General features: G+C 40.1%; 1 protein-coding gene across 1 annotated transcript in view; it reads right to left on the bottom strand.

Moving 5' to 3' along the window:
* Positions 1-25,057, bottom strand: part of TG (thyroglobulin) — a 145,648-nt gene that overhangs the window by 10,601 nt on the left and 109,990 nt on the right. The window contains exons 42-45 of the mRNA XM_062504085.1: positions 19,544-19,708; positions 18,630-18,797; positions 9,986-10,167; positions 6,204-6,311 (exon numbers count right to left, since the gene is read on the bottom strand). Coding sequence (XP_062360069.1) covers positions 6,204-6,311; positions 9,986-10,167; positions 18,630-18,797; positions 19,544-19,708 — 623 coding nt within the window. The remainder of the gene's footprint in view (positions 1-6,203; positions 6,312-9,985; positions 10,168-18,629; positions 18,798-19,543; positions 19,709-25,057) is intronic.

Raw genomic sequence — 25,057 nt, 5'->3', positions numbered from 1 at the left:
ATTTTATGAAAGGAAATGGTATGTGATTGCAGGGAGAAAAAAATAATCAAAGAATAGCTGGATATTTATAGAAATTCAGTGAGCCAATGTGAGGCCTGGTGTGACCTCTGCGGTTCTAGGGATGCATTTGGCTCACTGTGTCTCCTCTCATTATGAGCTCCTGCCAAAAAAATGAGGGAAAGGATGTGAAAAACAGATGAACATTTTGCTTTCTTCTTTTCAGGAAAATCAGGACATATGGAAAAAGCTTAACTCCTAACAGGATTAAAATGCCAAGTTTATCCACCTTTGTACCAAAAAAGCTCTGTAGGTACATGGGACTTGCAAAAGTATTCTAGAGTTTGCTGTGTCTTTTCCATTTGAATTATTCCCAACACACACAATGTTGCACTTTGCATTATAGCTGTTCCAATTAAAGAAAACAAAACTGAAATAGCAGATAGTAAATTCAAGAGCCTGAAAGCTCACACTAATTGAAAAAAAAAATCATAGATCTTAAGGCTGGAAGAAAGAAAGAAAGAAAGAAAGAAAGAAAGAAAGAAAGAAAGAAAGAAAGAAAGAAAGAAAGAAAGAAAGAAAGAAAGCACTTTTATCAACTTGCCAGAGCTCCTAAAGAACATAGATTACACAAATCTTTCAGGGATTTACTGTATTTAAGATCTAGTAATAGACATGCTGACACTTGATTGGACTTTTGGGAGACAGAAATTAGTGTGCTTGCTCAGTATGGCTACTCTTAAGCTGAATGAATGGATGAATTTCCAGAAAAAGGTGATATGTGCATCTAAAGACCCCAGAGCACCAACGAAAACATAGTGCTCAATATGCCTCAACTTTGTGCTTATCTTGTAGATAACATTTGATAGGAACTGCCAGTGCAGCACATGCAGCTTTGTCCTTTCCTGCATCTTTCAGCTGAATTTTGGTTCATTTAAAGATATTTTCTGGGTTTTTTTTCTGAGCTGGCTGCTTTGCCTTTGCATATTTATTGCTCATTTAAAAGATTTGGAAAAATCTAATGAATTACAAAGGCCTCTAAACTACTTCACAGGAAGAAAACTCAAATTGTCCAGACTCCAATCCTTTAGAAGCAGAGAAATTTTGTAAAGAGTTGAGAATGGCATGATGTGGCTGTATCAGTGGGACAGTGTTTTCATAGCTGCAGCTGGCAAAAAGCAATGGATAAGGCCAAAGGAATGAGAGGCATGTCCAAAACAGCTTTTAGAAGATGACTGGGAATAGAGACCAGGATATAGAGCACAATGATAAGCTGTTGTTGCAGCAAGTGGACATAGCTACCTAGGGCAATTGTGATGCTTGCCCAGCTATGGAGCACCATTCATCTTGTCACCACACCACTGGTAATTTATTTGCCTTCTGTTTTTAAATCATTTAATTGAAGCCCAGAGGCAACCTCCTGTCTGCCTGCACAGCACCCAGTTTTGACTGTGCCCCCAACCTGTTGGTACTCATGGACTGACAGCTACAGATGAGAGGAAAGCATCAGGTCGACAGCAAGTGGTGGATGGATTAAAGGACAGGGATATGATGAAAAGAGTAGAAAAATCTCCTTTAATTAAAGAGATACTAAGTATAGCCAGAATTCCTGCAGAATCCATAATAAAGAGAAACCAAGAATACTTCACACAGTTGAATGGGCTTATACACAAACATTTTTTGTTTTATCAGTCAGGAGTTCTCACCTTCAGTTACAGGAATCTTAAGAAGTTTCACCAAAACCCAGCTAGCTATGTGAGCCTTGGCACACAGCAGCCTTTTAACAACTCACACCAACCTACACCAGAGTACACAGTCAGGAGGTGAAGAAAGCCCCAACCAAAATCAATCATAAAAGACAGCAGCTCATTAACCTTGGGTGAATCTGTTCCATGCAAAATTAAGAAAAGGGTTTTTTTATGGTAATTATTATGGTCATGTTAATGATTGGAAGATAAAGCCTTATTAAGTCTCAGTTCGATGCTTTTCTATCCTGCTGCCAATGATGATCACCCCCCCTCATTGGGCAGAGCGCTGAATTTTAACTAGCATCTTTAAGACAGAACATTTGGCACCACAATGTGACTTGGAAACTGTGCTGCCATGGCAAGCAGTGCTTCTTCAGTATAACATGCAAAAATCACCCAGAAACCTCTTGAAGAGTAAACAAGGCAAATCTTTGTACAGCTAATAATATTATCCTTGTCAAAACATACTTCTGCTATCGCACATTTCTTTACTACACCTAAAACTATCCTCCAGTTCTCCTTGCTAATCCCAGGCAGTGCTGAGCAGTCACATTCCTCCTGCATTGTTTAGAATAAATGTTTACTCCAAGGCCTAAGTGTTCTCAAAGAGGGAGTGAGAAAGTGGCAGCTGGGTCATGTATATATTTTTACCACAGATTATTAATGTGGGAGTTGGCTCCTCATTCAAATGGGAACTGAAGACTAAAGCAGACATGCTGTCATGCCAAGCTCAGGAGAATGCTACCACGTGGAAGGAGATATTATTCTGCTCTCTGCAAGATCCATTCATCTATACAAAAACTGTCAGTTCATGGGTTTATGTGATTTTCCACATATGTCATAGGCATCAACTTAGAGCAGGCTTTTTAACCCTACCCTTGTATATACACATGCTTGAATGTGTCTGTGTTTTTGTATATATTTTAGAAACATCTAGCTGAGAGACAAATTTTGGCTAATTGACTTTTACTGGCAAAAATTCCTCCCCGTTTAATAATTTTTGTCTACTTTGCATCATTGTGGTTGAGTCTGTCTTTACTAGCTGATTTCTCCCTCCCTCTTGTTTATCTTGCTGTTAGTTATTAAGTGAAACAAGAGGAAATACCAGTACTTTTTCATCCCTGAATTTTAACTCTCTTTTCTGTTAAACATTTTGGGAGATGCATAAAGTAGGAGAGAGGTGACAAAGTAGAAACTGAAGAATGTGTTGCTATACGGTGCCTTATCTAACTAGAGAATGGCTATTTCCCCAGACAGAATATTTTGTCCAAGAGTAAATAGTCTTCCAGTGTTGTAGTTATCTGAATATTATTTTAATGTACTCTTTCCAATACTCCTGTGAGGTAGCCAATAGCAGTTATTATAGATTATATATAATTATACTCTTATCATCGTTATGATACAGATTGCAAACACAAAGAGAGAAGGTCCATCCCCCATATAAACTGACTTTTTAGGAACAGTTTAAACACCAGACTAAAAAACCCTCATTTTTTTATATTTTATATTATTGATGTTATGGACATAATATTATAAAATTTCCCATTTTTACAAGTAAAGGTTTATATCTCAGCAAACTGATTGAGAAATCATTATTCTATCAAAACCCTATGAGTGATCAGGAATGTCTAATGAGGTTTTTCTCCATCTACAAAGCACGAAGGGGATCAGATTTCGTGTGTGCACACAGAATACCCTGTACATGATTATGGTGTGCGAATCACACTTTGGCTATTGCCCTCATTAACACAAAGAAATGGCTGTAACAGGGTTCTTCTATTCAGGCCATTAGTAAAATGTTTGCAGGGTTCAGTTCTCACTTCTGCTGAATAAGTTCACATCCACAAGTCCTGCTTTCCAGCCTGAGCTGTAGATTATTTGGGAGAGTACATGACTCTGCTCCCCCTCCTACAAGTCACAGTTCTCAAAGAACTTGAGAACTGTCAGATCTCAGTTCCAGTCACTACAGAAGTCTCTCGGAAACTGGTGACATGGTTGCCAGATCTCTCCCCAGTATTAGCTTATACATGCTATTTGAAGGCTGTTTCACAGATATCATTGGTTTTATGGATTTTTTGATTTTAGTCTGGTAAGATAAATAGCCGATAATATTTCCAAGAACTGTTTTGTTTTTCGCTTGTTCCAGAATCTTGATGGTTTCCCATTTTAGATGACAAAGCCACTGTCCCATTTGAACAACAGCATCACAACACTGGCATGAGTGGGTCTGCAATACACCTACACTGCATGGAGTGGGGGAATGCTCTAGAGAGGGTGACATGGCAAAAATGGGATGGAGAATAAAGGAAGATTCATTTAGGAGTGAATGAAGGAATGAATGAATGAATGAATGAATGAATGAATGAATGAATGACAATATTTAAGCAAAATACTTGCAATGTATTAAGCAGAGGACCCAGTGTGGGATCCCGTGGGAAAATGATGGTTTCACTTCATAAATAGACACCTTGTAGTGCCAAATGAGATCCATTCATACACAGACAAGCTAGATGTTGCAACTTCCGTTAAAGTGCTTGCTTTTCAACCTAAATAGCATTTATTTTAATGGCACTTAAGGATAAATAAAGACAAAAGGAGTAAGAATGCCATGCAGCATACCAAGTTGGGTGATTTCTCCATGCAAGTGGGTTAACTTAAGGCAATTGAGCCTCTGCCTGACGTTCCTGCAAGTTTCAGACAGCTTTCTGGCTTTGTTTGTTCTTTTCAAGAGGTTTATGAAAAAACAAACCAATAACTTTTGCACTAAAGTTAAAGTAATTAGCCTAGAACACCAGTGTCAACATAAATATAATTAAAATGTAGCTACATGCTATGTAAACTATTGCTGCATGGAAGAGCATGAGGAGAGCTAAATAACATGAGCACAAGAGAAACCTTAAATAGGGCTTGATAGAAGAGAAAATTCTTATCAATTCAAAATCACTGCCTCAAAGTCAGCGAGTTTAAGCTGTATAAGTACTATTTAATCTACCTACAAATAAGATCTAATCTTAGATGGCTGGGCCACTATCATTCTCCAAAGCAAGAGAAAACTTGCTAGCTCATTTGAGAGCACAGCTTTTCTTTTTGTGCTGCTGGATTTTTGGCATACCATAGCTGAGCCTTGTTTCGAGCCCTGTAAAAATCACTTATCTGGGCCTATCAGTAGCCAAATGGAACACTGTGAACATTCCCGCTGGAGCTGCCAGAGAAATAATGGCTCCCTGAGGATTAACTTCTCAGTTAGAAAGAAAGCAAGCTTGTGTTACCACGGCATAATAGTCTTCATCTGTAACCTAGATCTGGGCTGGCTTCTTTCAAATGCTTTTTCACTATGATATCAGGAAGGGAAAAAACCCGTGCAGTTTGCAGGGAACTTCACAGGATTAAATAGTGCCAGTAGGAACCCCCCGTCCCTTCCCTGAGCCTTTTTGGACGAAGCCTGAGAACAAGGAAAAGCCTTCCTGGAGAGAGGTGAGGGGCAGTCCAGGGGGTGGGAAACAAGCACGGCTTCCTCATAAGAAAACAGTGTGAGGATAAGCATCCCTGTGTGCTTCCCTGCCCTGGTGTGTGGAACAGGGAACAGAAGGGGAGACGGTCGCTGCAGTTTCTGGTCACTAAGTCACTATGGCTTTGAGAGCAGGAGCCACTCTGGTGAGTCACAGGGCAGCCCAAAGTGCTCACCACTGCTTGCAAACATCAGCACCTCCTTCTGACTTCTGCTAAGGGCTGGGTCTAAAATAAAACCAGGGAAGGTCACCTTAAAGGCCTCTGCCTACCAGATTGTGACAAGACATTGCATCTCCCACAGCCACTTAGGCCTTTCTGCCTAAATTATAATACAGCTTGTCCTGCTAACAATCTTTAAAGTGAGCTTCTAAAATGAGGGATGACACAGAGCCTGAGTCCACCAATGCTTGTGTGCAAAAATATTTTTCTTCCTATGAGACAATGTTGGAAGAACACCAGTCAGTGCTGGAGCAGGAAGGAATAAATCCCTGAGCTCATCCACACTGAAGACAAGTCAGTACAACTGGGGTACAACTGCACTGACCTCAAAAAAGGGCAGTGTTGAATTAATGTTGAGTAATTAGAAAATGATACCACATTGGTCTTGAGAGCCACAGACTCCTGATGACTCGGACCACATTCTGACTTTTTGTGGGTGGTTTATCAGATGCAGAGTAGGAATCTGAAGGGCCAACTTTGGAACTGGCTAATATAGATAAGTTGGAAAGGGTAAGCTCAATTTAGACATCTAATGGGAAGTGCCTCAGTTCAGTAAAAGCATTCCTGTATAGTTAAAGAACTTATGAGAAACCAATCCCTCCTTTGCTCATCAGAACTGTTTATTTGACATACCTACATCTATTCACTTATTCCACAGCATACACAAGCAGTCAGCCCTGCTTTTACAAACTCTAAATCCAAGAAACATAATGAAATCCATCTCCTTACCTGCTCTGTGAGGAGCTCTCAGGTACGTGGTACATGAAGACATTTCCTCGAGAGGCAGCAGCCCAATGACTTGCCATGTTTATGATGGGACATGTGATAAACTGGTCACTGATAAAACAAGAGGAGCAGAAAACAGACACAGTTCCCTAAAGGAGAAAGGGGAAGAATCCCCACAGGCATCAGATCTCTCTCTATCTTGATAGTTTTTTTTAATTTTCCAAACTAGCCCATATCTCTCTTTTCAAATTGACTGAAGGAAACCACATTCACCCTCTACAAAACTAGTACTACTTAGAATACACTAGAAGTGCTGTTTTATGGAGTGTTGAACAATGATAGTAAACCAACCAGCTCTGACACATGAGAAATATCCTGGCAAAAAAAAAAAAAAAATAAAAGCAAAACTGCCCCACTTAGTCTTGTTTATAAGGGCTCATGCTTATAATAAAGTTCTTTCTGGCACCACTAGTTTGTGATGGCATCTGATAAGAGGTCTTATATATTTCCTGGGTTAAGGGTCAATAATATAACTTCTGAATTTGTATGATTTCTTGGGTACAGTTTACAGAACTGGAAGAGGTAAGAGACCACTTTTGAAGATAACCTGCAGGGCTCATCAATATGGAATTTCTGGTGCGATATGTCTGGGAGAGAAAGATTAACCAATAAGAGTGCAACGAGGAAGTCAAATGATCAATTTAACACCAGGTCTAAAAGGTACAAGTGAAGCACATGTATCCAAACCTTCCTACCTTCGTTTGCCCCAAGAAGGGGGGGCTGGAAGGTGGGGTGAGCAATAGCTGGAAGAAGCACAAGTGGTTCAAGAGGAGCAAGTAGAAGAGAGGAGACCTTACTGCAATATATCTCACCATGATTCCTCAAGGCAATAGTATTTACACATGTATCACCACTCCCCATTCTTCCTGTGCTTGAGGACCCAGCACATGCTTTGGCCGTTTATATACCTTTACCTAGATGAATGCACACAAACATATCTGCTGAGGAAGTGGGAGGTTTCAATTCTCAGTTTAGTGAATCTGAAACAGCAGCTTCTCCTTCAGACTTGGTAGGTTAAAAACATAAGACTAGTGAAAGAACGAACAGTGCCAGAGAAGCATAAAAACATGTTGCTATTTTTAACTGGTATGGTTATGAAAGGCACTGTTTGGGTAGCTATCTTGGTTCAGCAGAGTTTATTTTAAGCTCATCTGTGAGACCACAAGCTTTGGGCTGGCTGACCACAGGGCTCTTTGACAGTTATGGTTGACAACACCCAAATAAAACAAAAATTACTGTTCTTCACATGCCTACCAGCATGGGGCTTTAGAGGAGCAGATGGTCTTTGAAAACTAGGGAGTCTGGGAAGAGCAATAGCTCTCAAGAAATGCCTTGAGATACATTTCACCATTTAAAATGGATTTTCAGTTGGTACCTCAGGGTGGGGGGGAGGAAGTCAGCTATTCTGAGGAAGTAGAAAAAAACCTAAATACATAGTAATTGTAAAAAATGAAACAGCAATCTGTCACAGGCATGGAATACCAGAATTAAAAGAAAAAAAAACAAACACAAAATAGGCACACTGTATGTAGTTTAAGCAACCACTTATGTTTCTTTATCACACTTTGTAATCCTACTAAAACTTCAGCAGTGAATTCCTGACATAGAACTTTTCTTAGCTTACACATCTATGCTGGTAGTGAGATTGTCATTAAAAAGAAACAAAACTAAGGACAAAAAACCCAAAACCAAATGAACCAAGCAAACATCAAAAGACCCAGAACCAATCCCCTGTTTTCCCTACCATGTATGATATGCTGATATAGGTGACTCTCATTCTCTACCTACTCTTTCACCTCACCTTCTGCTGTAGCTGGAGTAATTTCCAAAGTGTTTGAAGCAAAGTATTATCATTAGATGCCCTGGTCTCACTACTCATCCTTTTGCTTGGGCAGGAATAAGCCATTCACTTCTTTCCTTAGCCAAGGTATTTCCCTCATATCGTAAAGGATCAGGTAATCCCTACACCCACAAAACTGCCAAGCCTGAGGAACTGTTGGTGTATCCCATTCCTGCTGGAAATGTGTGGTTTGCCAGCCCTTGCAGCTTTGCAAAAGTCAATGCTTGCACCACACTGAGCCCTGGGCTGAAAGCCAGTGATGAAATGTGACAGCTCTGTGTTATAACAGCCCCTTATAGAGGGATTTCTGATGGGAAGAATGATTACGACGTAAGTCCTGCAGTAGTTTATTATGGCTTAAAACTTAACTGATCTAAAGAATTACCCCCTAGGGGTAACAGTGGTGATGGAAGGAGACTGAAGACAAGTTCTGGCTTTGATGCCCATGAACCACAGTGCTCCTACATGTACTGCAGGCAGTGGCCCCAGATGTCGTGGTGATGGGAGGCCCATCCCTGGGACAGGCTACAGAGGAGGACAAATATGGCAAGATGTGTGAGTTGATAAATGGCACAGAGCTCAGCCCACAACCCTCTGGCTTGTTTCTTCCATGACCTCAGTGCACTGGCACACCTGGACCACCCAGAAACTACTGGTTTTTACCGCTTTTTGAATCAGATGTTTCCAAGAGAATCTTGGCTCCTCTTCATCTCCTGCTCCCTAAGGCTCTCCCAGAGCAATGCTCTGCAGCTCTGGTGGAGGAATAAAAGGAAAATCCTGTCTCTGAGGTGTTGTAGAAAGGCTCACAGTGGGACAGAAAACACTGAGAGTACAGATCCCAGGAGCCTGTAACTATGGATGTCTCAGTTCACAACACAGGTGGAAAACCTTGGACTGGCCCATTAGGATTTGAAAGCCACATCACATTAGAAAAGTAACAGTTTTCACAATGAATCTGCTTATAAAGCAGAGACAGGAATAGGGAAATAGTTTTTTATTCATTTCTGGAAAATCTGTTACACTTAAACATTCGGTCCTGAATTTGCTCAGAGGTAGAAAACAGGAATTTTTCAACTTCCACCTCCCAAAGGTCCATGCAATGTTTCAATGCAAAGGATGGGAGTGCATTTACTGCAGGCAAGTTGCTCATTCCTCTGCTGACATGTATGGAGGTGCTGGAGCCTGTCTGGAGCAGGGCAATAGAGTAGGGAAGGCTCTGGAGCACAGGTCTAATGAGGAGCAGCTGAAGGAACTTGGGGTGTTCAGCCTGGAGAAAAAAAGGCTCAGGGGGAGCTTTATTTCTCTTTACAACTGCCTGAAAGAAGGTTATAGTGAGGTGAGGATTAGTTTCTTCTCCAAAGTAGCAAGCAAGGGGAAATGGCTTCAAGTCATGCCTGACATTGTGAATAAATCTATTTTGAAGGTTTCATTAAAAAAAAAAAATCATGTAATTGCTGAAATCAAAGCTTTCAAATTTGACCACCAGACAAAGTATCTGACTGTATAATTAGGGGACTAGGAATAAAAGGCAGACTATTAATTTTACTGTCACAGGGGTGATAACTCAAGGAACTGTTGATGCACAGTGTGCAAGCAACTCAGACATCTATGACATGAAAATGCAAAAAGAAGCATTAGTAGTCTGAACTTAATATCCAGTTCTAGAAAGACATGTCAAACTTTTCACAAGGCATAAAAATTAGTTCAGTTTCTGTTTACCAATGACATTGGAAGCCTCACAGAAAATGAAATCATATTCCCCATTTTTTGTTCATTTGCATAAGAATTTCTCAAGTTTTTTCAGAACAGAAATGCATACTTTGGATAAGCAAAACAAACCTTGCTCAATTCCAATCACAGAGTTGTACTAGGATGACTTTCTTACCGGGTGGCATTTTCCAATGCCCTGGAAAAGGATGAATAATCATCAGTTGAGTGTTCCAGGGAGTAATACCACGTAGCTGCATCTTCAATGAATGAGTTGGATTCTTCACCTCCTAGAGAATTTTGCAGAGCCTGATAAAAGGCTGTTTTGCTGTTGGCTCTTCCTTGGCTTTCTTCAAATTTCTGAGAAAAGAGTGTATACATGGAATTCAGAAACAAAACCTAAAGATAAATTTTTTAATGGAACAATGTAGGCTCAGATCTCCCTCTGCTGGACCAAGTCCTAGCTGCTGTGATCTCTGATTCCTAGGGGATTAAGTAGGGGACTGTCCTACTTTTGCTTTCCCAAAACCATCACCAACAAGAAATATTGGCTTCTTCTGGACACACTATAGTACAGAAACCCCAACCTAGTAGGTCCAAATCATAGGGAATAAGCTGTACCAATGGATCTCTAATAGTACAGAAATAGTACTGGTTCTCACAGAAGGGGTTCCCAGGAACGTGGAACATTCCACTGCATGTGTGTCCAGTACTGTCTTACTGATGATCTCCATGAAGGAAAACTAGAGGGGAGAGAGGGAGTTACTGTTCTTTTCCTTTGAAAATTCCAGAAAGCAAACATGTTGTGTAGGCCATTTCATGGCTATGTCACTCTGCCTCCTCTGGGAACAGTTACAAAGGAGCACACCTGCTCCAAATTCAGTTTTTAGGTCCCATCTGGAATAATATCTGCCTTAAACCCGGAAGAGAAATTCCATTCCTCCAAATCCAAATGCAGGGAACAGCCATGATCTTCAAACTTCATAACCCTTAGGGCCTTTCAGAGAAACCAACAAGGAAATGCCCTTTTTCCTGAGATCTGTGATCTGAAACCTTTCCTAACATAAAGACATGTTCTCCAGAGCAAAGTTCCCATGTCACAGGGACCACCTTCTATGCCAAACTGTGCATCCAAACATATTTTTACCAAAGCTAAAGACTTCTGGAGTTTTTCAACACATCTTTCTTTGAGGAAGTTTTTATGTTGTGAACTGAAACTTTTCACTTCAAAAAAGAAATTAGTTCAATTTCAAAAACAAAATAACTTTGTGAAAAATAAATATCTACCCTGAACTTCCCTGTTCATCAAGTCCTTTCTAAGGAGGGTATTATACAGGTGCATACTGATTGAAACCTGGATAAGAACTCCAGAGAAAAAGATCTAACAAACCTCCTCTATTATTTTGGGCAGTCAGTCTGATGCAAACTAGGCCAGTGTCTGCCCAGTTTAGTTACCATAGATGCTTTACTTAATATATTATTTTGATGGCCCACAGCTGGTTTTCATCATGCTGCTAGAAGGTCTTTCCATAACCCTATACAGAAAGTACAGATGGAATAATAACTTTTCAGTAGATTCACAGAAATGAAAAATGGAAAATAAGTTCCCATGTGCTGAGGCTGAAGTTTGTCCTTAGTATTCTAATGCTCTGTGCATTTTGAATAAGTGACTTTAAGGGATTTGAAAACTCTACCAAGTTTCCAAAGGTCCAAGAAGATCTTGGCAATTTTCCTTGTATTTTTAATAGATTCTTCTTTTGCTGGATTTTGGCCCATGCAATGTGAAAGAGTCATGTGGTGCCAGCTTTAGTAGTACAGCCATACTTCAAAAAAGATGGGGATCTCACTCCTGACATGTCACTTCACGTGCACAAATGCCACATATGAAACTGCACAGCACTCTTGCCTGCAAAATCATTCAGCTTAAAACCAGCAAGGACACACATATTCTTCTGCAGAAAATAGAAATGATCACTGAAGATCTGACTGCAAGTTGACTGAATTCAAAAGCAACTTTTCCATCACAGCTTCAGCCCACATCAGTTTGGGTTCCTACTAAGCAGCAGAAGCATTGCTTTGTTTAGTTAAGAATCTTTCATTTGAAGACTGGGGTAAGCAGTTGTGGGTAAAAAAATATATTTTTCCATGGCAGAGCAAAGCCCAATCTCTTGTGTATCAATCAACCCATACAAGCAACTTTCACGCAGTGCTTTCATTTTGTTGGCTTTTTAAAAAGAATTTGTTAACTTGTTCTACTCTTGTCATGGATACCTAGACCAGAGAGAAACAAAGTGAAAAAAAAAACCCCTAGGGGATTGATTATGCAATGTAGGAACTGATTCATCCCTGTCTCATCAATGGTCAAGTATCAAATAAAGGTTATGTTTGAAAACCACAGAAAAGGAGATGGATCATCGTACACCAACATATGGTTAAGGTGACGAACTCCCTGCCAAATGTTTTTGTAAATGCCAAAAATTGGTGAAAATGAAGTTTCATGAATGAATTTTTGAATTTCAAAAAAAAAAAAAAAACTTAAACCAAAATCATTTGGTAATAATTAAATACATAATCATCAGTTCAAGATAGGAAGTCCCTGAGCTGCAAAGTGCTAGAGGTTTGGGGAGCTTTTACCAGAAGTATCAGATTTGCTTCCCTATTCTTACAAACAGCCTGTTTTAACCACTGCTGAAAACATCATTTTGTGCCAAACAGCCCTTTGATCTGACTCAGTGTGGTCAGCCTTAGGTATTTAATGTCAGAACTCAAGCAGAAGAGGCAGAAGGCTGGCTTGGCTGGACAGGGATTTTCTCTTGGAAAGAAGGCAAAAAAGGAAGGTGTAGGCCCAGTTGAAGCAAGGCCAGGTGACATGGGAAGAATACAGAAACCCTGCTTGCCACTGTAGGGAGAGAATTCATTTGGCCAAAGCTCAAGTGGAGGTGAAGCTGCCAGAAATGTGAGGGGCAATAAAAAGTTTTTTTTCAAATATATTAATGAAAAAAGGCAATGTAGAAATAACACTGACCCTTTCCAGAATGAAGATGGACATTTTTCCCACAGGGACATGGACAAGGCAGAGATGTTCAATACATTCTTTGCCTCTTGGACCATGAGGGCCTCAGTGCCCTGAGCTGGAAGACCATGATTGTGAGAATGATCAGCTCCCAGCGGACTCCGGGATCTGCTTCTCCAGCTGGATCCCTGCAAATCTACAGAGCCTGATGGCATTCAGCTGAGAATCCTCAATGAGCTGTCTCATGTCATTCCAAAGCCTCTCTCAATGATTTATGAGCAGTCTTGGGAATCAGGAGAGGCCCCAGCTAACTGGAACTTGGTGAACATTGTCCCAGTTTTCAAGAAGGACAAGGAGGACCCGGGAAATTACAGACCTGTCAATCTCACTTCAGAGCCTGGTAAAGTTATGGAGAAGATTATTCTGGGTATATTGAAAAAAACCTGAAGGACAGCACAGTCATTGGTCCCAGTTAGCACAGCCTCATGAGGGGAAAGTCCTGCATATCAAACCTGATTTCCTTTTATGACAAGGTTACCCACCTAGTTGATCTGGGAAGGCCAGTAGATGTAATCCGTTTGGATTTCAGCAAAGATTTTGCTACTGTCTCTCAAACAATCCTTCTGAACAAAATGCCCAGCTTTCACCTGAATAACTGTGATACATGGTTGGTGAGCAACTGATCTTGGGTCAGGCACCAAGGGGCATATGGAAATCGGGTGGCATCAGGCTGGTGACTGGTCTCTAGTGGGGTTCCACTGAGCTCCATCCTCAGCCCAGCAATTTTCAGCATCTTCATTAACGTCCTGGGCACAGAACTCGAATGAAGTTTGCTGATGACACTACATTGCCAGGGCAAGGGAGGGGATTGTCCTGCTCTGCTCTGCACTGGGGCAGCCTCTCCTCTAGAACTTTGTGCAGTTTTGGGCACTACAATATAAAAACAGATATTAAGCATCTAGAGAACTTTCAAAGAAGGGTCACAAGGATGGTGAAGGGTCAGGAGGGGAAGGCATACGAGGAGCAGCTGAGGTCTCTTGGTCTTTTCAGCCTGGAGGAGACTGAGGGGAGAACTCATTGCAGTTAAAATTTCCTTGTGAGGGGAAATGGACAGACAGGCACCAATCTTTTCACTCTTGTGGACAGTGACAGGACCCAAGGGAATGACCTGAAGTTGAGTCAGGGGAGGTTCAGGTTAAATGTCAGGAAAGGGTTCTTCACCCAGATGATGGCTGGGCATTGGAACAGGCTGTGCAGGGCAGTGGTTGCAGCACCAAGCCTGTCTGATCTCAAGAAGGGTTTGCACAATGCTCTCAGGCGCAGGGTGGGATTCTTGGGCTGTCCTGTGCAGGGACACCAGTTGGACTCAATGATCTTGAAAGGTCCCTTCCAACTCAGTGTATTCTATGATTCTGTTCTAGGATTCTGTGATTCACTGTGCCTGTGGACGGGTTTCTGTGGTCTTCAAATTGCCCTCAAAACTCTGCAATTTTCAGAGTTTTCTCGTCAATAATTTATAATATTGTGGGGCCCTCAAGATGTGTTGACTCAGATGAAAGAGGGATCAACAAGCAGAGATGGATGACAAACAGAACTAGCATTTGTAAGATGGAAAGAATTTTCATCCCTCAAACAGCACTAAAATAGCACAACCTGAAGCAATTTCTCAAGCATTGCTTTGGCTTCACTATATTTTAAACATCTGACTTAAACATGATAGCCAAAACCAAAACAATATGTTCAAAATAAAATTCATTAAACATTAAAAGACAAAATATTTTAACTTCTCAGAAAGTGATTTAATTCAGCTGATTTTCCATGTTGAACATGTGTTCCCATTAGAAAATATATGACAAAGGAACAATTTTCAAATCACAGTAGATACAACAGCTGCTACCAGATTAATAGAAACAGCTGCACATCATGTAAAATAATTTACATTTTGCTAACCTTTAAAGAGGCATTAGGAATTGGCTTCAGAGTTATAGTGGGATTTTCTAAGAAAGTATTTAAGAAAATAATTAAAGGCAGCAAGTACACCCCTTTCTACTCTTCTGATGATTCAAAAACATCATAAACATTGCCTAAATATGAGCTAAATACTGCTTACTGTTCTTGTTGCTGTAGGATAGCTTATGGAGCATATGAGTGAAATTGGCCCAGTGTTTTACTTAAAAAGAAATTGTAGCAGTAGGTAGACCAAATATTTGCATCTTCCAAGGAGCAAAATGTACTTTTCTGACAAACTGAAACAGTGATAATGCTAATAGTGTATGCACACATCTTAGGCCTAAAATGGCTTTTGACAAACACTGTCACAAAAGATCGTGAAAGATCTACCACCATTCAGCATTAGCATTCAGCAGAGTATTCCAAGAATTCTAACTAGTTTCAATATGAAGTAAAGAGTTTGGCCCATTCTCCTCACTGATGGCATTTATGGAGTCACTTCTCCCCTGGTCATTACAATAAATATACACACATCTACCACCTGTTGTATATTACTGAATAACTTTTTCCATAAAGAAATTAACTGACTGTAAGAAAGTGCAGGATGGTAGTTGTATTCTGCACAGATCCATTTGTTTACATGAGCTAAATAAACTAGATTTCTATCTACCCTCTCCCCCAGGACCTAGAATTAGGTTCTGCATCCAACTAGATTGTACTAAGAAGGGAAAGAAAAAAAAAGCAAACACATTAAATACAACCTCGGTCTTTCAACTAAATCCTTGCAATGTGGAGATTACATATGGAGGGCACAGGCTGGGCTATACTGAGCTCCATGCATTTACAGATAAACACAGACATAGAGCAGCATGAGTGAATCCTGCAAATTTAATGCCATTAGGCCCTCCCACCTGAGCATCATATGTAGGACAGGGATAAAATGTTGTCCAGTTGGGAATTGAAATCAACATTTTTAGAGGTTTCTGCTCAGCTGCCCTAAATCTATGACTGCTCAAAGCTAATATTCCTTGAAGGTCTGCCATGGGAATTGCAGCGAATGGGTTCAGGGTTAACCACTCCATATGTCACATAATAGTGCATTATGGTACCACTTGCCATTCCCTTAACAAACTCTGCTTTGTTTCTCACTTCTTTCAGCCTTGTGATGGCTGCACTGAGGATGAGTACGAAGTGCTCCAGGAAGTGATGAATTATTCAGTTCACATGAATAAGCACTTCAGTGAATGCCATAAAACAGACGTTCCATGGGCATACTCTCTGCTGCAAACATCACTAAGAGACCTCAGCCTTTAATTGTAAACAAATTGAACATAAATGTTTTGCTAGCAGATAAGTGGTGCCTTCTGTCTTTCATTTTTTGTAGCAAAGACCTTAGCAGGCACAAGTGCAGTGTTGCAGTGGGAGTACAGATACACCCAGCACAACCCAAAGCCAGTAAGATCCCACAGAACAGCATGGTGCCAACTGGATTTTCCTCCTTCTGGTCTGGTTGCAGTCTAGAGGTTTCACTCTCAGTTCTATGTGAAGAGTGTGAAGAGTTTATAACACTTGCATGCAATTTCAGTCTAAGGTGATAAGATTTGCAGCATGTCTCAAGCTTGCTTACATCCAAATGGCTAAAAGTGTCTCCTTACCATTTATGGGATCAGTACTAAGAGAAATCAGGATTAATAGAGCAAGTCCTTGACTGAATTGCCCAACACAGTTATTCCCAGGACCTGGTGGAGCAAGTCGGGAGGGGTCATATGTTTTTAGCCCTCACTGGCCACACTGACTACACTGAAATCAGCCATCCTAAAGAAGATGCCAATTCCATACACTTCCCAGAGCACCTTTTAGCTGTGTTTGTCTACTGAAATACACACATGGATCTTCTCTCTTCATAGCACGAACACAGCCATAGGTGGATTTGCACCCCAGGGAGGTTTGGCACCCTCTTTTCAGAACAGATGAACAGACTACATAGTTTGGATGTAGTCAAAGGCAAACTAGTAATTATGCCTTGGTTCCCCAAGTTCAGTTCAGTGATCTATCTACCAGCTAAGCCTTCCCACACTCCTTAGTGTACCAGTAAAACCAGGCTATTCCTAGACAAGTGCAAGTGAGATTTACCTTAAAGGAACCCTTAAAAATAATAATGTAATTGGGATACGGCATGGATTGTCTCAAATCCTTCTTTGAGGCCTATTGTGGGGAGAGGAAATTTAGCACAGATTAAAGATCTCTTATGACATTTATGACAGAGGAAAAGGGGCACAGACTTCCAAGTAATGACCACCATCTGCACTAGTTTTTGCCATTGTAGCTTAATACATCTGGCTTATTCAGGACTTCATCATTAGACTGACTGCAAACATACGTGGTCATGGCTAGCACACAGAAATGCTGCTGAGGACCTGGAGAATGCACATTCTTAAATAGTTCAGTGATGGAAGGAGCATTGCAGTTTCCCAGCAATTAATACTCTGAGTTGACAAGGGAGAAATCAGGAAACTTCAACCTTGCAGCAGGTCTTTAAGAAAACAACCCAGACAGGAATACAGACTGATCAAAGAATTCCTATTCCCTCAAGTCTTAAAACCTGAAGCCACAGGAAAAGAGAAATAGAGGAAAATGTGTTTTTAAAAAATCATCACTAGATATGACACTTTCTTATGGTTCAGTTGCACTAACTTACTGAGTTCCCTTTCAATCTTATTTTCTGCAAAGATTTAAATAAAAAAGCTATTTCAGATTTTATTTTTGAACAGGCAACATTTTGAACAGGCAACATTTGAACTCTCAGTTCCAAGTGTTTTTTCTTTTCACTTCAATCTGGCAGTGCTGGGATTTAGCACTCATACCTTCCATCAGCACCATGATTTGTTGCAAAATTTTTAATACAACATGGAATTTCATCTCAATTTTGCAGACAACTGTCATATGCAGAAACCGTGGTAAAGGAAAGAATTTCACTTCCTACTCTTCATCACAAGACTTGCAATGAGGTCACTGAGGTTTATTCCCCTCTCACAGGGTCTGGATCATTATCTGCAGGACTCCAGCATCACACTCTATCTTCTGTGACTTTTTCCTATTATTTCTTTTAAAACTGATTTCAAAAGAGAAAAAGACATGACAAAAGAGCAGGAAAGTTCTAGTAGAGAGTAAACGAGCAAAATGAGTTTAATTTGGGTGGGCCATTAATTCTGAATTAAATTGCTCTATGTACTATTGGCTACCAGCAAAGAAAAGCTGGGACTGACATTTCACTGCCTTCTAAGAGGTGAAATCCACTAAGTTTTTGCAAGATAGCAACAGACAGTGCAGCATGGATGCAATTCGGTTTTTTTTCACCAATTTCTGTCCAGAAACCTTAGACCACATCAGGCCAGTACTGCTCTTTGTTACAGCTATCCATACTCAGAATCATCTTTAAAAGAAAATGTACTTCTAGAAGACAACAAAGGACAAGGTTGCTAAAAACACCTCAAAATGCTGACTTAATCCTGCTGCACAGTGAAGAAATTTATAATTAAGTTGCTGTCTTCTTTGTGAGATACTATGGAGATTGAAATATAAATAGGATTTTAAAGACAGTAGAATATAAATGCTGAATCACTTCTGGTCTCTTACCTTTTCGTATCTCCCACAGAAATGTTAATCAACACATATTTTTATGCCATTAGTCATCCTGACCAAGATGGGCCAGGGAAGGACAATGCATTTGCATATTTCTATGGAGCATAACTCACAACTTGTAGAAATAAAAAAGCATATCTCCAAGCTGCATATGATTACTGTCATCACTGTAATCACAGTGAGACCATCAGTTCATTAACAGTGAGTGTCTTCCTACCTTAATTGCCTTGGCTCTGCTGATGAGACCATCTTGTTGAGCGCTTCCAATGAGCAGATCTACTTTCTGCAGCCAAGGGCGCTGCAGGGCTTTAGCCAAAGGTTCCCGGAGGTAAATTCCATCCATCACTGGACCCCAGTACTGGAATGGGCCACTTATAGCTAGCAGCTGTGTTGGCAGGAAAAAAAAAAGGAAAAAAAAAAGGAAAAGCAAGAATTGTGCAGTTAACACAGCTTACCCTTTAAATTCTATTTTATTTATCCTTAGTTCAACAGATTTGATTCCCTTCAAGTGAACAAGTGACCAGGCAATATATGTTCAAACTCATCATTGGTAGGAAACAATGATTTTGCTGACAATCTCAGTAGGTGAAACAAGCTGAACAGGCCAAGAGAAATTATGGTCTTATAGTCATAAAAATGTTTTAAACTAGAGATTGACTCCATGCTGGTCCTCATTGGAAACTTATTGCCAGTGGGTGTTTTAATCTGTGGGTAAAGGATCCATCTCCAGAACGATTTATATTGCAGCTTTCACAGGACTCCCACTTCAAATACAGAAGACTGACATCCCATCCTGCCTTGTTTTCTGCATAAGTTCTGTTACAAAAGCTACAGACATTTGACTCTCCTCTAGAGTAACACCCAGGGGCAGGCAAGAGGGTACTGAAAGAAGGCAAATAACAATATTTAGATTTATTTTACAAGATGTGATTAAAGCAGAGTAAAAGGAATTTAGTCTAAAGGAGAATAAAACTGTTCTGGATGTCATGGACAACAACTTCCTTCCACCAAAAATAGTCCAGTTCCTCTTTCATAAGGATTCAGACTAAATTATTTTTTAAGCTTTCTCACAGCTTTGTGTGAATGGAAACTTTTTGATTTCTTGCCAATGGCATATGTTTTGCTATGTACCTTAGTTTGAGCATCATTGAGGACACGAGCAGGCAACTGGCGAAGACAGGCTACAATTTCCTCACTGGTGGATGAAGGACATCCCACATCTTCAGCCAGGGCTGCTGCTTGGATTTGTGCTCTCCTTGTAGTAATTATGGATGCTGGAGAAAAAGCTGAGCCTCCCTTGGAAAAAAATCCACAATATCAGTCAACACATTTTGTCAGAACATCTGGTTCCCTGGTGCAGGTAAAAATGATGAGAAGAAAAATCTGTCCACCTGCAGAACGTAAACTCCTGGCTTTTAAATTAAAATAAGTGAGTTCTAAAGATCAAAGCAAAGGGATGAAGAGTCAATTAGGCTGTTTCCAGCTCTACCACAGTTATTTTGGAAAAGTTCTAAGTTTCTATATTATGTCTCTAACCAAATCAAGAATCTTTCCGAAAACTTTGGTGAAAGGGGAAACATTGAGACAGAAGCAGATATAAAGGTGCTGAGAGGAACATGAAGGAATGGAGAGCCCATCTCACAAGAGGAGACTAAATGGAGTTTTGTCACAGCTCTGATAAACAAGGACTGAGAGCAGGTGTAATGTCCATAAAGAAGAGCCATTTCTACCTTGGGACAATGTCATTACAAGGACAAATGAGCACTAAGTATTCACATTGAGTGTATATTAACTTTGACTAGAAACCAAAGATAACTAGCACAAGGAGCAGTGAGGGTCTGGGAGCGCTATGAACTCAGGAAGTAGGAAAAACAGACTAAAGGAAACTGCAGAAGATCAATCAGAGCATGAAGATCAAAACCAGAGCACAGACTACAATCCAGTCTCTACCCCAGACACTTCATATTCTTCTTAGAGCTGTGCCAACATAACAAATGTTCTTAACGTGAAAGAATGGCAGAACATTTGTGAGTAAACATGAAAACTACTTGTTGAAAATGCAGATAAATTAGATTAAATCTGGTAAGATCTGACCTAGAACAGAAAGGTTGGACTAGCTATGATATGGTTCACATGACTAATTTCCAAACATTTGCATCAGTTTACTAATAATAGCTGCTAAGATTAGCTTCTGTCTCCTAAAAAAACCCACAACCAAGATGCATGATATGAAAGACCAGATCTATTGAGCTTATTAATATCTTACTGAATTTGCTCAAAGCATAACTACAAGTCTGGAAAATCAAGTTGAAAAGAAACAGAAAACAAACAGCAAATCTTTAAATTGAAATTGTCTCAAACTTCTGAGCCCAAAGAACTCTGAATCACTGGCCAGTGCCCAGGACCATTTTTTATATTTCAAACAAGCAGAGTCATTGATACTAATGGGATACCATTGCTCACAACTGGAGAAATTGTTTTCCAAAAATAGTGAGAAAGAGATTATTGTTTGGCTGTAGAGACAGTCTTTTTAGTTTACTAAATGCAGAATTTCCAGAGCTACTACCCTCCTGAAAGGTTTTTCTTCTTTTTTTAACAGATCTGGAAAACAAGCTCTGTTATTAGCTTAATGATTGAGATGAAGATGGTTGCAGATAAGCAAAGGAAAAACCAAATTTTTTAGTCTGGGCCACTGTAACAGCCACCTTCACTTATAAGAGGGTGGAAGAACTAAAGAAGAAGAAATAAACTCCACTTGGTCTTATTCCTCACTTCCGCACTCAATTTAGATGAGAACTCAAGCCACCAATGGGCTTTGTTCTCTCATGGGATTTGCAGTGGCCCATTCTGTTTGTAAGGCATGATACTTGCCAGCTGCTGACTAGGTACACTGACTCAGCTGGTCATGAGAGAGAAAGAAAAATATCTTTGATGAGAGTATCTTGTCCGTGGGTGAGCTCCCAGCACATGGAGTGAGAAGCATGTATTTTAAACTGGCTTTTGGAAGAGCATGTTCATCACAGCTATGATGAGTGAGATAAGGGATAACACACCATGTCAGCTTCCCTCAGAGAAGGAGCTTCCTTGCATTTCATGTGGAGTAAGGAATTATGAACCCCCTCAATATAGCAAAAAACTTCAATACAGGACTGCACAATATTTACCCACTAACCTGGCAAACATATTCTTCCACATCAGATCTGAACATGCTCAGCATGCATTATCAAGTATCCAGTATCTCCAAATGGCGTTCATTTAAAACAAAGCAAAACAAAATAATAAAAAATTAAAGGACTTCAGTTTCCCATACTCCAAAATTCACAAATTTTAAAATGTCAGTTTCTGTGGAAATTCTGAACTAATGCCCAGAACTAATTTTCTTTCTTTTTTGAGTCTGCAGTTTTCAGATTAAACAGAAATCTCCTCTAAACACTGAATGCACATTACAGGTATGGCTCAGGACACAAAGAATAACAGAGCTATGCTTAGCAGTTTCCTCTTTTCCTATAAAACTATAATTTACTTGTGTGATTAGTCCCAGCAACCAGTAATGGAGGACTTGTGTACTTTAAAAAATAGGACTGCTTAGACAGAGGCAGAAATAGTGGAGGGCCTGTTTATTTCTGTTATATGACACCCATATTACCATCAACATGAAGAATCATGAATCAGAAAACCAAAAGTCATGAGATCAGCTAAAGAATAACAAACACTGTTCTTTTTGTTAGTCTCTGTTTTTTAATTCTCCTATTCACCATAGGTACAGGTGAATACAGGGAATTCACCTGTACCTATGAACACAAAAGCTAAAAAATTAATTTTAAAAACTAACAAGTGAGATCTTCAGATATTCCAACAGAGTTGTTTTTTTGTTTTTTTTTTTTTAAATTGAATCTCTAAAAAAATGACATATACAATAAAATTGTGATCACTAGCCATCTTGTCATCACTGGGGAGATCACTGGATGTCATCACATAATTTAGAAGGGATTTACTGGGAACTGAAGCCGCACACAATTCTTGTTTTAGCTGTCCCTACAGATGTATCCAAAACAAGAGGGAAGAGGAAGACAGAGGAAGTTCCATGGACATTTTTGACATCGACCCAGTTGAAAGTGTTTGAAAGTGCTAAGAAGCAGTTGCGGCTGTGTTACACAATCCACAACAGCACTGTTACACTGCTCTCCAAAATTCATAGTAATAGGAGGAACTTTACAATGTTGAACAATAGCACCTACTGCAACAAGTGATGGCATTGAAAATAGGAGGCAAAGCCTTCAGTGCTATTTAGTTCAGTGACCAGGAGAATTGTCAGCATTTCTTAATTTCACTTTTCAGTATTAGAGGTTCAGTTACACAGGAAAAATTCAGACACCAGGCAATATTGCAGCTCACAATGGTGAGAAGCTGATGAATCAGTATTACATGAAGGTGAGCTCTCACTTTGTTATCAGGCTGTGACCAGCTGAGCTGGGGCTGGTTCCTCTTACAAACGTTTCTTTTGGGACATCATAGCTCAACAGACTTTCATTGGTGCTATCCTGGCCATCCCAATTCTTATTCCACAAGCTCTTTCTGCTGATCTAATGAGATAATTAAAAATAATATTTGGTTTGTGTGGCCATATTTTTGTAGTGAGGGTGTCTAAATGAAATAATTGCAGCACTGTGAGGAAGAGTGTGAGTGGAAAATCCCAGATGGTCACAATCATTACTTACTTCTCATTAGCCTGCTCTGTTTAATTGGTTATAAATTAAACTAATTAAAATAAATTAATTTAATTTCCCTGTCTGTGATGGTAACCAGTGGGTGATCTCTCCCTGTACTTATCTTGACCCATGAAAATTTAATTTTATTTTCTCTTCCCTGCCAGCTGAGGAGGGCAGTGACAGAGCAGGTTTAGTGGGCAGCTGGTCTTCAGCCAGAGCCAACCCACCACAGTGCTATCACTGTATTCTGTACTTCTGTCTCATAACATATCTGGAAAAGATGATTGCCATATAAGCTGCAGTGCTGAATGTCTTTTGATTCCTCATTTAATTTGGAAGCTCACTTCTGCAAAAATTTTCAAAAATTATTCAGAACACATCTAATGATTAGAAACTTCACTGGAACTAGATTTTATCACCCACACTTTGCAAACCCAAAGGCAGCTTCCTCTCCTCCCATCACGACCTCTTGTTTTTTCCAAACTCATTTGAAAATGAAATTCTTTCTTGAGCCACATTGTCTCCTCAACACATGCACTCCCTGCAAGTGAATGTGGTTTCTCTGATGGCTGCAACCAAAGCAGGCTTTCTGTGTGCCCTGAACCATGCTATAGGCAATGCAAACAGCAATTACAGTAACACCACCCAAAAAGGAGATCAAAAGACATCTAATGCAAACAGTCAGACCAAGGAAATGTCCTGAGAATTCTACTTTCCCAAAGGAGCCAGCTGCACAGCAATATTTTATTTGTTAAAAATAGGCACTCTCCAGGCTCAGATGCACACAGTTCCCAGCCAGAAGTATCTGTCAGACCATCTGGTTTGACCTCCGGGATAGCCAGGGCTCTTCCATTTCCTGACTGCTGAGCTCAAGTGCTTCCTATCACTTAAACCATGGCTTGTGTTTGACTAAAGCCTGATCTTGCATGAAGGGTTTAAGCTGGGCTCAGAGACACAGAGAAACAGATACCACAGCCTTCTCCTTGGCAGTTTGTGCCAAAGGGTAATCACTCCATGGGCAGACAACAGCACCTTATTTCTGTTTGAGGGTGTCTTCAGTTTTGGTTAATGCCTGATTAAAGGTACTGTTTAAATCCTGTTTTTTCTCCCTGCAAAAATAAACAGGCTGCAACTAATCGACTGCTGACTCACTTTCCCAATGAGTTTAGGATATTACTCTTTAACAAACTGGATTTAAATTTTTTTCAGAAGTTGTTTTCAATCTGGACCCTATTTGCTTCTTTCTTGCAAGGGATTTTTTCAGTATCCCTCACTGTTTTTCCTTAGATATCCAATTCTGCATGGTGACAAGTGCTTACAAGATGCCAAGGTTGCAGGGCTCTATGTGATGACATTAATGTCATTTTTCCAGGCTTTCATGAAGTCTGGCTTCAAGAGCCTGGAGAAGTAGAAAGCTTTGGGAACAGCTCAGAGAGTCTCTATCATAGGTAAGACATTTGGCAGATACCTGCAAGCACCAGCACAGGGAGTGTAACAGGGAACGGTCATGTCAGCCCAGCAATGGAAGGGTGAGACTGAGAAAGAAGTGTTTTTCCCTCCAGAATTTTCTACAAGACTGTAATTTCCATATAAAAATGGCAGGAAGGCAAAAATATCAAAAATAAATTTTGAAGAAGGAATATTTCTTTTTCATATATCAGCCTTTGCAAACCCCTGTTTGCTGACCTCAGAGGCAGCCCTGCAAGGACAGTGTTCCTCTCACGAGTGACTCAGAGTGCCTGTGTCAGGTTAGTGACTTGAATAACAGGATATGAATATTTCTAAGATGACATATAAAGCCCCGCTTAATTCATACAAGCACTTTCTTCCATCTGGATGTAAACACTACCTTATCAATTATCCTATTTGAAACACGGTAATAGCTAAATGCTCTGAAAGAGTAAATCAGCTCTCATCATTGCACAAGAGCAGACAG

The sequence above is a fragment of the Cinclus cinclus genome, chromosome 1, assembly GCF_963662255.1.
Source record: "Cinclus cinclus chromosome 1, bCinCin1.1, whole genome shotgun sequence".
Lineage (NCBI taxonomy): Eukaryota > Metazoa > Chordata > Aves > Passeriformes > Cinclidae > Cinclus > Cinclus cinclus.
This window is presented reverse-complemented; position numbering and strand designations above follow the sequence as displayed.